The sequence below is a fragment of the Trichechus manatus genome, unplaced genomic scaffold (assembly GCF_000243295.1).
Source record: "Trichechus manatus latirostris isolate Lorelei unplaced genomic scaffold, TriManLat1.0 scaffold00008, whole genome shotgun sequence".
Lineage (NCBI taxonomy): Eukaryota > Metazoa > Chordata > Mammalia > Sirenia > Trichechidae > Trichechus > Trichechus manatus.
Genome location: NW_004443944.1, coordinates 8,154,307 through 8,167,852, shown reverse-complemented (window position 1 = coordinate 8,167,852; position 13,546 = coordinate 8,154,307). Strand labels below are relative to the sequence as shown.

Below are 13,546 nucleotides of genomic sequence, written 5' to 3'. Positions count from 1 at the left end.
CGGTCTGCTTCCATAGAGATTACAGCCTTGGAAAGCCGGTGGGGCAGTTCTGCTCTGTCCTGTAGGGTCGCTGTGAGTCAGCGTCAACTCGACGCCTGTGAGGCTTTGTTTTTGTTTTTAACGTGCTGGGTACAGTACTGGATGCCAGTGGGGTGAGCAGAGTGTAGGTTGTGAACACCAAGAGCTAGTTCCAGCCTGAGGGCTCTGTACTCATGATCTGAAGGACTCTGATGTTGTATTACTGACTTCCTTCAGGTCTTGGCTCACATGTCCCCTCAGAGTCGTCCTCACCCTTTCTAAACAGATCCCATGAGCTTCCCCATGCTTCACCAATCACTCTGCCACAGCCATCCTGTCTCTTTCCTTCATAACGGAATCGCTGTGTGAAATGTTCTTACTGTTCAAGTTGTTCCCACACAAGCCATCCCTCCCCCTCCTCCCCAGACTCAGGAACAGTCAGGACGTTGTCTTGTTCAGCACTGTATCCTAGTGCCCACCTGGCTCGTAGAAAACACGATAAAACAGAATGGCTGAGTAAATGGCCTTGTTACTATGCTAGAGTTTAAACTGTGTCTGGTAGGCAGTGTGTTACAGGCCTGGTTCTCTGGAAGCAGACGCTGAGATGGGCTTTGGGTGGGAGATGTTTAATGGGGATCAACACCTGTTGGGGGAAAGGGAGGGCGCAGGATTGGGCAGAGGAAGAAATTAAACGCAGCGCAGGCTCAACAAAGCCTCAGCCAACCTGGAGGAGGGCTCTGGAGTGAGCGTTGCCCCTAAGGGTCTGTCAGGCCTCACCCCATCCTAGGATGTGGGCTGTCTGGGGAGAGTTACCACCACGGACGAGGCTGCTCTCTGCACCAGTCGCAGGCTCTGGGCAGGGAGGGTGGGGGGGGTGCCCCACGCAGCAGATCCCTCCTAGAAAAGGAGCCTGGGCTGCATGTCCCCTCACGTACTGTACTTGGGGACGTGTTGCCAGCAGAGAGTAAAATGACAGGATTTGCAACTTAGAGAAATCACTTTAAAGAAGCAAGACTTCAGAGAAGTATCTATGGTGTGAAACTACCTGGTTTATACCCCACAGAACTGTGTCTCTGTGTCTGCGTGAATGCGAACAGAAAGGTCCACAGTGATCCACGGAACTGAGAATATGGTTGGATGGGGGTGGGTGGTGCAGAGGACATCTTTTTTTTTTCTTCTTGAGAGTATCCTCAGTTTATTTTAAAAATTATTTTAGGAATGATGTGGAGAGTGGGTTGTAGAAGTCTGAGCATGGAGGGCAGGAGACCAGTTAGGAAGTTTTTGCAGTAGTACCGTCCAGAGATTAAGAACTGTGTGTTGTAATACTAGTAGGGCAGGGCCTCTCCTTGGTTTTCTTTTTAAATTTACTAAATGTTGTTCACTAAAAACGTATTCACCCGTTTCTTCAAGAAAAATAGAAAACAAAATTGTATGCAAACCACAAGTGTTGGGTAAAATTATATATAAGAAATTTTTTACTAAATGCCTATTCTTACTGGTGCAAGAATGGACAGTTAGTGGGAGGAAAACTCACCCAGAAACAAGATAAGCATATGCAAGAATCTATACTTACATCAATAGAGGGGATGGATTATCTATCAGATGACATTGGAAAGACTGTTTAGAAAAAAAGAGCCTCCTTACTCAATGAAAAATAAATTCCAAATACATCCAGGAGTTTAAATAAAGCCACAAAAGTATTGGAAGAGAAAATAGGTGCCCATTGTTTAATTTAGAATTAAAGAATACCTTTTTAGGCAAAAACTAGGCAGTAGCTATAATTGTAAAAATTGAGATTCTCTGTAGATCCCAAAACACCACAGGCACCTCTGCTGTAACTCGTATGCGCTGCTTTGTGGACCTGGAGTATAAATACAGCCACATCTGTCTTCCTGTTGTTTATTGCTACAACTGAATGCTAGCAGAGGCCCCCACTTGCCAGATTTTCAGCAATTCAGTGTCTTACCCCCGTGCCTCTCCTTGGCTTGCCCTGGCACTGCTCGGCAGCTTGGGAAGGGCTGGTCGTGCCCAGAACAGTGGCCTGAAGCCGTCTCACACCAGGGCGACTGCCAGTGTGCCTCCAGGCCATGAAACACCCCCCACCCCAAAACACACACACACCCAGAGGTGACCAAGGCCCAGGAGGGGAGTAGACTGTTGAAGGGGCCAGGCCTCTTGATCAGGATAGCAGGGTCCTAGCTCTTCGTTTTCTAGTTGGTTGGCCACACAGAGCTGTTTGTCCAGGCGTGCGGTGTCAGAAGTAGGTTGCATGTAGCCTGTTAGGGACAAGGAACCAGTGTCCTGGCGCTCACGTGTAAACGATCTCACCGATTCTCCTCTCTCTGACTGACTCCCAAGGGTTTTGTTGTTTTTCGTCTCCTTTCTTCCTCAACTTATTACTGAAGTCCTCCTCCAACTACTACTGAGATCATTTTCCGCTAGGACAGAAAAAGTCAGAGTATGTTTTTAATTCATTTTATTTTTTTCATGCCCATACTTTTGGTTTCTCTCAGGAATGGAAAATGATGATACTGCGGTCCAGTATGCAATTGGCCGTTCAGATACAGTGGCCCCTGGCACGGGGATCGACCTAGAGTTCGATGCAGACGTCCAGACCATGTCCCCAGAGGCTTCAGAATACGAAACGTGCTACGTCACATCCCATAAAGGGCCCTGCCGCGTCGCCACCTATAGTAGAGATGGGCAGTTAATAGCGACCGGTTCTGCCGACGCCTCCATAAAGATCCTTGACACGGAGAGGATGTTGGCCAAAAGTGCCATGCCGATAGAGGTGAGAGTGCCAGGTGTGCTGGCTGCTTGCCTTCGTCGTTCAGTCCTGGGTAGGGGGAGAGTGTGGCTTAAACCAGCTTTCTCTTGGCCGGGTTGTAGGTGGTGTGCTCTGATGCTGGCGGGTTTTACAGGTTGAACATCTCTTTGCTCGTTGGTCTAGGTCATGATGAACGAGACTGCACAGCAGAACATGGAAAACCACCCAGTGATTCGCACTCTCTACGACCACGTGGATGAAGTCACGTGTCTCGCTTTCCACCCGACAGAGCAGATTCTGGCCTCTGGCTCAAGGGATTACACTCTGAAATTGTTTGATTATTCCAAACCATCTGCGAAAAGAGCCTTCAAATACATCCAGGTTAGAATCTGGTGTGTGGAGGGGAGCTGTACATTGTATGACTGTTCTTTTTTCAGAGTAGTGCCAGTGATCATCCTATAAAACGATCACAGCGGCAGGGAAGTGTGCCGCAGGTGGCGCGTGAGGGAGACGTTCTGGCATGTCGTGTGCCAGCTCCCTCTGGCCGGCCAGGACTGACTGGCCACAGTTCATGCAACAGGAGGTCAGAATCCATATCACTCTCAAAGGTTGTAAATCCTGTTAAAAACAAAACACTGCCAATTTTGCTGAAGTATAACTTACGGGAATCTAAAAGTTACTCAGTTGAAACTGTCAAGTGTTTGCTGGAAACGTGGCATTGGTACCGTTTTGAATATGCAGTTCAGAAATACTAATGTTTTAGTAGTGACTTCCACTTTAATAATTAAATATAATTTTTTACTCAGTTTTCGGAAGGGCGCCCTGGTGGCACAGTGGTTAAGCGCTCAGCTGCTAATGGAAGGGTCGGCAGTTCGAACCTACCAGCCACTCCGCTGGAGAAAGATGTGGCAGTCTGCTTATGTAAAGATTACAGCCTTGGAAACCCTATGAGGCAGGTCTGCTCTGTCCTACAGGGTTGCTATGAATTGACTCAGTGGCAGTGGGTTTGGTTTTGGGGTTTTTTGTCCACTTTAAAATTTTAGTTTAATTTTTGACTCAGTCTGTGGAGTCCTGTGGCAGATTGAAGCAGTTATGTACACAAGTTTTACGTTCATTTTGTAATCCTACACAAATGCTTCATAGGTGGTGGTTACGGCTCGTAGATAATCTGTCACCTGGTGTTCATATGCAAATAATGAAGCTCACTCCTATGGTTTTTTGGAATAACCTTACCAGTAAATACACAGTTTTAGAAATCTCTGTTCAACCCTGGTGGCATCGTGGTTAAGTGCTCGGCTGCTACCCAGAAGGTCAGCAGTTAGAACCCACCAGCCACTCCGTGGGAGAAAGATATGGCAGTCTGCTTCCGTAAAGGTTTCAGCCTTGAAACCCTATGGGGCAGTTCTACTCTGTCTTCCAGAGTTGCTGTGAGTCAGAACTGAATTGACTCAACAGCAGTGGATTTGGTTTCTTTGGTTTGGGTTCAAAAGATACTTTTGTTTATTCCAGGGAGTACTTTTGTTCTTTCTCAAACCCATATAATATTCGACCGTTGTTTTCTGGATTTGCACGTTTCTTCTGGATTCAGTGTTTGCCAGTTGGTCACCTGTGAATGTCTCTGTTCTAACAGGAGGCTGAGATGCTACGCTCCATCTCGTTCCATCCTTCTGGAGACTTTATACTTGTTGGGACTCAGCATCCTACCCTTCGGCTCTATGACATCAACACATTTCAGTGTTTTGTCTCTTGTAATCCGCAAGATCAACACACGGATGCTATATGTTCCGTTAACTACAACCCTAGTGCCAATATGTACGTAACTGGCAGCAAGGACGGCTGCATCAAATTATGGGATGGTGTTTCCAATCGCTGCATCACGACTTTTGAGAAAGCACATGATGGTGCAGAAGTTTGTTCTGCCATTTTTTCAAAAAATTCTAAATACATTCTCTCAAGCGGAAAAGACTCTGTAGCCAAACTCTGGGAGATCTCGACAGGACGCACGCTGGTCAGATACACAGGTATGTGGAAAACGGATCACTTGGCATCTGTGTAGCGTTTGACAGTTTCCAAAACTCTTAGATGCTTGTTATAGACCAGCACGATAAGACTCTGAGCTTCAGTTAAGAGGAAGCTGAGGCTTAGAGGTTATATAGTTCAGCTAACGCTACAGTTAGTAGGAGGCAGAGCTGGAAATAAAACCAGTTTGCTAACTTTGCTTTTTGCAATCCATCACAGCTCAGTGTAGGCTGGTTTCCATGAAAGTAACACGAAGAACCTGGCAGCCTGTCTGTGGACTGATGGTCTGCCCTCTGCTCACAAAAATGTAAATGTAGTCCAGAGAAAGCCCAGTTAGTACGTCTCAGAAAGTCTACAAGTTCGGGAAAGAAGGGCCAAAAAGGAAGGTCTTGGCCCATTTCTGGGCCCCTCAGACGAAAAACCGAGACCACCTGATAATCTGTCATGGATTCATGTCGGTGTCTCATGACAAAAGCCCCTGTGCTCTTTTTCTGATTGTTTAAATTTACCCTCTCACAGGCAGTCACTGTCCAAGCCTGACTGTTTGCTGGTGAGTGAGTTGCTGAAATACCATGCATGCTGTCTTAGTCTGTTCCTTGGAGCAGCAAAGACTGGAATTTGGTTGTAAAAAGAGCAACTCACCAGAAAACAGCACTGCGGGAAAGGACTCTGCCGTGCCCGGGGCAGTCCCTGTAGGTTAGCAAGAAGAAGATTGAAGGGTTTGTGGCCCTGGAAGCACTAGGGTGCAGCATAACCCACCTGAGATCTGTCTTGTGACCAGTGCTTGCTTCGGGGCCATCTTCCTGACTTCCAGCGTATGTAGTACAACCGCCAGGTCTTAGGAAGAGCTGTTTTTATCATGATTCTTTGTGACATCATTGGAACACTTAATTTTAATGTAGCTATTTTGAAAATCATCTTTAGTCATCAGTATTAAAGGGCTGTGTACTTATGGCAAATAGCAGGTACAAAAGTGATCAGAGTAAAAATGTGAAGGCCCTTCCTTGTTCAGAAGGAGCCACCGCTGTTTTCAAAGACTGGGAGGAGTGTCTGGGTAGATACACAGCAGACTGCTCACAGCCGGTTATCATATTCCTTCTGTTTGACGTGTCTGGGATGTTTTCTGGTGACGTGTTGATGGGTTCAGTGGAGAATTGCAGTTTGCTTTTTCAGAATGGCATTCTGGACATTGTATGCAAGTTCCCTGGTTTTTTCTTTCATACCGTTAAGACCCTTTCGTGTCAGCACATTTGATCTGTGTTTCCAGGTTCGATGTTTAGTTAGAATTCAAGGGGTTCTTGAAATAAGGAAAAAGAAGAACTTTCAATATTAGAAATTTTAACATTAAAAATTAATTTAAAACGCTAAACAAAATGCTGGCCTAGAGGGAAAATACGCAGAGCACATATAATAGACAAGTCCTGGTGGCGCAGTGGTTAAGCGCTCAGCTGCTAGCTGCAGGTCGGCGGTTCAAACCCACCTGTCACTCCGTGGGGGAAAGATGTGGCAGTCTGCTTCCGTAAAGACTCACAGCCTTGGAAACCCTCTGGGGCAGTTCTGCTCTGCCCTACAGGGTCGCCATGAGTCGGAATCAACGCGACAGCAATGGGTTTTGGTTTATAATAGACACACGTCAGACACGGGATTAATGTCTTTATAAGAGGCTTTATAAATAAGAAAAAGATGAGTCCAGATTTGACAGAAAAATGGCCAAGGGACATTGATTCATTTTATAAAAGAAATAAAAATGGTCAGTAAGCACAAGATGACCAAAGTCACTGTGAACCTGAGAAATGAAAATGGAAGTTTCTTTTTTCTTACTAATAAGATTTCAGGAATTAAGATCAATAATATCTGGTATTGATAAGGATTTGGAGAAATTATATGTATTGGTCAGAGTGTCAGTTGGTAAAATATTTCTGAAGGGCAGTTTGTTGTCATGTATCAAAATTTTAAATACATAAAATATTTTCATCCCACTGTATCGTGTCTTAGAAATTCAACCTAAGATAATCGGACAAGCGTATCCACATAAAAGGAGGTTCATCCTAGTGTTACCTGGAGTCATCCAAAGTGAGAAACAACGTAAATGTCCGTGAACTGTCAGCAGGCAGAGCATCATGGCGACGTTGACTGAGTACATCGTAAACGCTGCAAAGCTGTATAAGCATCCCTGTTGTTGTTCGTTGTCATCTAGTTGATTCTGACTCCTGGTGACCCCATTTGTGCAGAGTAGGACTGCTTGCTCCATAGAGTTTTCAAAGCTGTCACCTTTTGGAAGCAGATCGTCAGGCCTGTCTCCTGAGGCACCTCTGGGTGGTTTTAGTCCCCCAACCTTTGGCTAATGGTCAAGCATTTAACCGTTGTATCCTAGAATATCCTGTGGAATAGGTGCTTAATTATACCCACTGAACAGATGAGAAAATTAAGGCTTAGAGGTGTGAAGTAATTTGCCCAAGGTTACATCACTAGTAAGTGTTGAATCCAGATCTCTCTGGCCCAAAAGTTAGCGCTTTTATCCAGTGAGTGATATTGCCTCTTTATAGATCGTTACCACATATTATGGAATGAAAACGCCATATGGTGTGTGCTCTGACATATGTGATTTTATATATGCGTGCACAACACATAGAGATACTTGGGAAGGATTTTCACCAAAATATTGACATAAAATACATATTTTCTTATGGTCCTAAAAAAGGATAAAGCTTCCTTTTGGAGCTATTCACACTCTTAGTCCCAGTAGTTCTATTCCTAGGAATTCCATCCTAAGAACATGAATATTTCTGTACAGAAGATGTTTATCACGACATCACTCGTAATTGAATACAGCCTAAATGCCTAGCAGCAAAATAACTGTTAAGTAATGGTGCATCCAAAGAATGGTATGCTTGGCAGCCAATTAAAAATCCTGGGAAAATGACCCAACATAAAGTTGGTTTAAACCATTATATGATGCGGCACAAGTTACGTATTTTTACGAAATGTGCTTTTATGCCTGGACGTACACTTCAGCAGTAACGGTGTTGCCCTCAGGTGGCGGACCTAAAGGTGGTTTTCTTGTTTATACTTGTTGAGGGTTTCCAGAATTGTACAGTAGCTGTGCATCGCTTTGACAGTTGTCAGATGCTGTTTTCACACTGAAAGGACTACAGCGGAGGGTCTGAGACAGGAAGGTTGCTCTCCCTCCGCCCGCAGGCCCTCACCCTCCCGGTTTCTATGCAGGTGCCGGTCTCAGCGGACGGCAGGTGCACAGGACACAGGCGGTTTTCAACCACACCGAGGACTACGTGCTGCTGCCGGACGAGAGGACCATCAGCCTCTGCTGCTGGGACTCGCGCACGGCCGAGCGCCGGAACCTGCTCTCCCTGGGCCACAACAACATCGTGCGCTGCATTGTGCACTCGCCCACCAACCCCGGCTTCATGACCTGCAGCGACGACTTCCGGGCGCGCTTCTGGTACCGCAGGTCCACCACCGACTGAGCCGGCCCTGCGCGGGCTTCCCTTCTCGAGGACTGCCCCCTGCCTGGCTGGCCCGTCACCAGCCTCCGTAGTAAGTCACTGCACCGTCTGTGGTGGTTGAGCCGCCACCTCTGCAGCCTTCTGAGATTTGTACAAAAGAACCTTTTTTTACCTTGATGCCGAATCATGGTGGAGAAAGCTGGAAACGCAGATCTGTGCAGTTGCTCCACAGTCACTGATAATTACAGGGTGATTTTCATCGGTTTTGTAAACACAGTACTTGCCAGTTGTCTTCAGTCTCTTGACCATTTGAAGAAGGATGGAGTATTGAAGTGCTTTCTAGATCTCAAGTGGCTCTGTCATGGAGAATGTCATTTGGTTATTTTGTCAACTTGTGTGCCTGTTCTCTGCGCCCTCTTTGTATATTTACTTCCTTTCAGAATACGTGTTGGCAGATAAACAGTCCTGCAGCTCTGAGAATCAGGAGTTTTGTGAAACCACGTTAGAGAGTTTATCAATTCTGTCCTAAAATGGCGTCATTCTGATAATAAAGCTCAGATCTGCAACTTCAGCGTTACATAGTTTTTACTTCAATAAAATTAACAGCCAATTATTTCCTGAAGATTTCTAAATACATCTTTCATCATAATCTCTCACCTTATCCTTTCTTTACCTGCTATGCTTACTTTCAGTAAATATATTTCTGATAAGATTATGATTTGGTAAGGAACATAATTGAAAGTTCAGTATAACCAGATCTCATCAAAATTAAGTGTTCCTTCTGTTGTTCTCCAGTGTTGGTCACCTTCACAAATGATTAACATCAACTGACTTTGTTCTTAGGGGATTTGAAGTCTTATTTTTAAGTTCCCTTCAGCATGAGCTGTAACTTCTCATCATTGGTGCACATGGTATCTGCAGCCTTGGAAGAGTTACACAGTCAGCCAACTGATGGACGTTTTCTTTTTCTTAAACTTTTTAGAAGGTGACAATATTTCTATGGTTTCAGCTCCAGCTAGGTCAGAAAATCCTGAACTCCTCATTATAAATATGAGCTTTGGTTTGTATTTATCCCAATAAACAAATACCTAATGACCTGCATCAGGGTATACCTACAAATGTAATCTGGGGTCATTTGATAACAGCAGTAAACAGATGAAAGTGCAAGTATCTGCTTTATACTGTAGGAACTTGAAACTCATCCTGAAGTTATTGCATAAAAATTCTGCGTTGGTCATCACCTTTGGGAGGGACATTTTAACTCCTTGGTCTGTGAAGCCATTTTAAAAGCATTCTTAAAGTGTTAAACCCCAGGGTTCAGGTTTCCAAAGAGCTTACATGTTTTGATACAGAAGACCAAAAACCAAACCCGTTGCCATCGAGTCGATTCCCACTCATAGCAACCCTATAGGACAAGGTAGGACTGTCCCACAGGGTTTCCAAGGAGCCGCTGGTGGATTCAAACTGCAGACCCCTTGGTTAGCGGCTGAGCTTTTAACCACTGCACCATCCAGAGTGAGTTTAAATTGACGGTTTTATTTTGCAACCTGATTCTCCCGTACTTGAACTTGGCCATCTGTGGGTGATGCTTTTGTGAGATTAAAAGAAACTTACTGATTAGGAACAGGGATAACCAGTTCTACCCAAAAAAGTTACGAGCCAAAACTCCCTACTTCCTTTTCTGACTCTTCTTTTGCTTTTAACTTAAACTAAAGCAGAGGTTTGCCGTTTTCCTCATGATTCTGTCTGGCGCATGTACTGCCACATACTAGAACGACCACACTACACTTCTGATGGAGGTGCTGTTGGATCTTTTTAGTTGCTCACAACTGAAAATGCCTACATTTTAGTTTGGGGAGTAGTCTCTGCAATAGGTGTGTAGTTTCAGGATTTCTACTTACAAGATCAAGATATCTTTGCATATGCCCAAAATATTCTTCTTTTATTTTTTTTTTCTTTTTAAAATCATATTGATGTTCTGAGCTGATGTAAACGCCATGCCTGTTACCCAGACTTGATTTCCTCACCTCATTAATGGTACTACACAGTACCTTGGCATTCAAATGGTGACTATTATCCAACTAGAATATGAACTTACAACTTCTGTTATTTTTTAAAGATATGTGTCTTCCGAAATAAACTTTTTATATATAATATTTTAAAGCTAGTTCTTTTTTTTTGGAGCTTAGCTTTGAAGGTTTCCGTATTTGAACATCAGTTCTTACACAGGAGGTATGCCTTTGGTCTGCTACTCTTCACACTATTTCTTCAGTGCTTTGTCCTAGAAGTCAGATTTTTGTAGCTTATCACCTGTAGCTGCGCAGCTTTGCTCTTCTCCCCTCTATGAGTTTAGACTTCGAGCACAGCTCAGTTTCGTGGGACCATTCCGAGAAAGCTACCTTTTCCCTCAGGAAGGGCGGTGTCATGGGGACTCCTGTTACTAACTCCATAAGTAGCAAGGAAAATATTTCTCTTCTGGGCTACAGTTTCCTTTCCTGTGATTAAAGGGCTTAATAAAAAAATCTCCAATATGCACATCAACCAGTGAAGCTCCTTTTTTCTCAATGCACCATGATATAACAGATTTGAGGTACATTTACTTTCAGGGAGGAGACTCCTGTTTCTGAAAATGTGATAGACCAGATACTCTGAGAACTCTTCAGAACAAACCTGGAAAGAATTTGTTTTTAATCTCTGAATAGATAACTGAGCTAGCAAGAAAGGAGGAAATTCCTGAGAGGCAAAAACAAGGCGTAAATTGAGAGGGTTAGTGGAGTATTGGGGCTGACGATTGTACAAAGGGCGTTTGCCAATCTTGTGTAGCCCTGAAGATTTCTGAACAGAAGTCAAAACTTTGGGTCCTCACAGGATGGGAACTTGGATCAAGACCCAGAAAGCCTGGAACCCCAAAGGTGCTCGCCTCAATGGAAGGGTGAACTTGGCAAAAACCCTACCTTGGAGGAAGCTAGGCAACCTGCCTGACTGGGCATCGGCTCAGGGCTTGCAGGGGACGGGGTGGTGGGAGAGGGGAGGGTCTCCTAACCGCAAACTGTCCCTCAGATTTGGAACAATACACGCTACCTTTGTGGCCTGGAAAAAAAGCTGAGAATTTAAAACAACCTCCAGTGGGTAGTGGCCACAAGCGCCTGACACAGGCTGGCACAGATTCTCTGGAAGAAAACATCTTAACCCGGGGTCTCGAGTGATTCTCCCAGACACAGGTTCTAAGAGTCAGGTTCATAGTCATGTATGAGGAAACCCTGGTGGTGAGAATCAGCAGAAACCAGAAGCAACAGAAGGAGACCTAGAAGAATTCAGTGTGCAATTACCAGATGCGGGATATGTATGCTTGTATGCCGTGTCAAGAACTAAACAGGATAACTGACGTGGAAGCAGGGATCAAGAAACTCAACAGTGGCCAAGTGGATCTGAATAAAAGAAAGAACGTTCGGGAAGGTGAACTGACTCCACCTCTGTACAGTGTTCACACCTGATGCTTTTGGCCTTTTCCTGGAGCTTTTCTCTTTTTTGCCTTCCTCCTCCCTTCAGCAGCATTTATTCCTTCTCGAGGGCTTCTTCCCAGCCGTCTTTTGACCAACTGACTCCACCACGTTCTGTCTGCTCTCATCGTGCCTGCTTGCTGGCAGCATCGTTTCCTGCCCGGTTTTTCACGTTCTCCCCGCAGACTCTCAGCCTCCTTCCCTAGCTGTCTGTCCCTTCTTGACACCCGCAGCTTTTCCCTTCCACTCTTTATTTTCAGTTCTTGCTCTGATTCCTTTTCCCTCTCAACCTTGGGATCAAAATCCAGGCTGAAAAACTGAGTCATCACTAATGAGGATGGTGGCTGTGGAATCCCAACCCTGCCTTGTTTTAGTCCTATAATCAGATATTAAGACGCGTTTGTTGGCAATTTAGGAAGTTATGCTTTTGACCAAAGGAGCTATTTTTATGAATTATCTTTAGGCGGTTAAAATCTGCCTGGTAATTTTAAAGGCATGCAGGTTGAGATTTCCTAGCAAGCCTTTAACGCTTTGAGCATTCTGAGTCTGGTGTTCAGCTGCGCTTTGTAACTCCGGTATTGAGTGCTTGTGTTGGGACACTGCCCGTCAAGGAGCTAGACAGCGAAAAGGCCACATGGAAAGAGCATAAAAGCATGCAAAAACAAACAAAACAGCTCCATATACAAAAGCAATTTGCCAACTGATCAGGAGAAAAAAATTAGTCTCAATAATGTTCTCAGTAGGACGTTTGTCAAGAGTATGAGATTACATCACGGAGTCTCCCAGACCCACGCTGTTACCGCCTGCAGACAGCCGGATATTGCAAAAGCCACCCAGCTTCCTAGAATAACCAACTCTTGGAATATTCGTGCACATAAGAGCCTCATTTACCGTAAGAAGTAAATACAAATGGATTGCAACAGAAAGTTTACAACCATTTCTTACATCTTTGATTCAGAAGACTCATAAGGGATCGAATGACAGACTTGAGACGTCAAACCTCATTTACGAAATATCACGCTGCACGTCTGTGGGAATTAGTCTCTGTAACTCCAGGGCCCAATCCAGTTACTTTCGCATGTTTTGTTTTTTGGTCTGGTTAGGGCGTTTCCTTCATATAAGTGACAACAAATTCTCATCTGTATTGTGAACTTCACGGTAAGCCCTTCAGTATTGGGAAGCCATCACAGTTTGCCCAAGTGATGTAAGCTGCCCACACTCGTATCAGTGTGCAGAGTTGGGTTCACGTTCTGGCTCCACCACTTGACTGTGACCTTGAACAAGACTGCCCACCCTTTTTACTTTTTATTACAGAGAGAGTGCTTTAAATTTATACAAAAGTCAACAGGACGATAGAAACAGAAATTGTATCAGTGGTTGCCAGGCGGGGAGGAGGGTTAGGAGTGAGCACCCAGTAGGAGCAGGTTTCTTTTTGGGGTGACAAAAATGTGCTGAAATCAGATAATGGAGATGGTCGCACAACTCTGAATATACTAAAAGCCACTGAATTGTCTGCTTTCAAAGGGTGGATTCTATGCTGTGTGAATTACGTCTTGTTAGGGATGGAATTACGTCCCCAAAAATACGTGTTGTAAATCCTAACCTCTGCTTGTGGTTAAAATCCTGTTTGGGAATGGATTATCTTCGTTATGTTAATGATGCAGGATTAGTGTACGGTGTGTCTTGAGTCAATCTCTTTCAAGATATAAAAGAAAGCCAGTAAAGCAGAGATGGGGGAAGAGAGATGCCAAGCCACATGAAGATGGCCCAGGAGCAGA

General features: G+C 44.6%; 1 protein-coding gene across 2 annotated transcripts in view; it reads left to right on the top strand.

Annotated features, from left to right (window-relative positions):
* The window catches only part of CSTF1 (cleavage stimulation factor subunit 1), a 14,635-nt gene extending 3,442 nt beyond the window's left edge, over positions 1-11,193 (top strand). The window contains exons 2-5 of one of the 2 annotated variants that reach the window (XM_004370218.3): positions 2,532-2,809; positions 2,969-3,166; positions 4,416-4,806; positions 8,030-11,193. In XM_004370218.3, coding sequence (XP_004370275.1) covers positions 2,534-2,809; positions 2,969-3,166; positions 4,416-4,806; positions 8,030-8,289 — 1,125 coding nt within the window. In that variant the 5' untranslated portion in view covers positions 2,532-2,533 and the 3' untranslated portion in view covers positions 8,290-11,193. Of the gene's footprint in view, positions 1-2,235; positions 2,810-2,968; positions 3,167-4,415; positions 4,807-6,799; positions 8,004-8,029 lie in introns of those variants that run through there. The other variant, XM_023742820.1, reaches the window with a different exon arrangement.
* Positions 11,194-13,546: the final 2,353 nt, after the last annotated feature.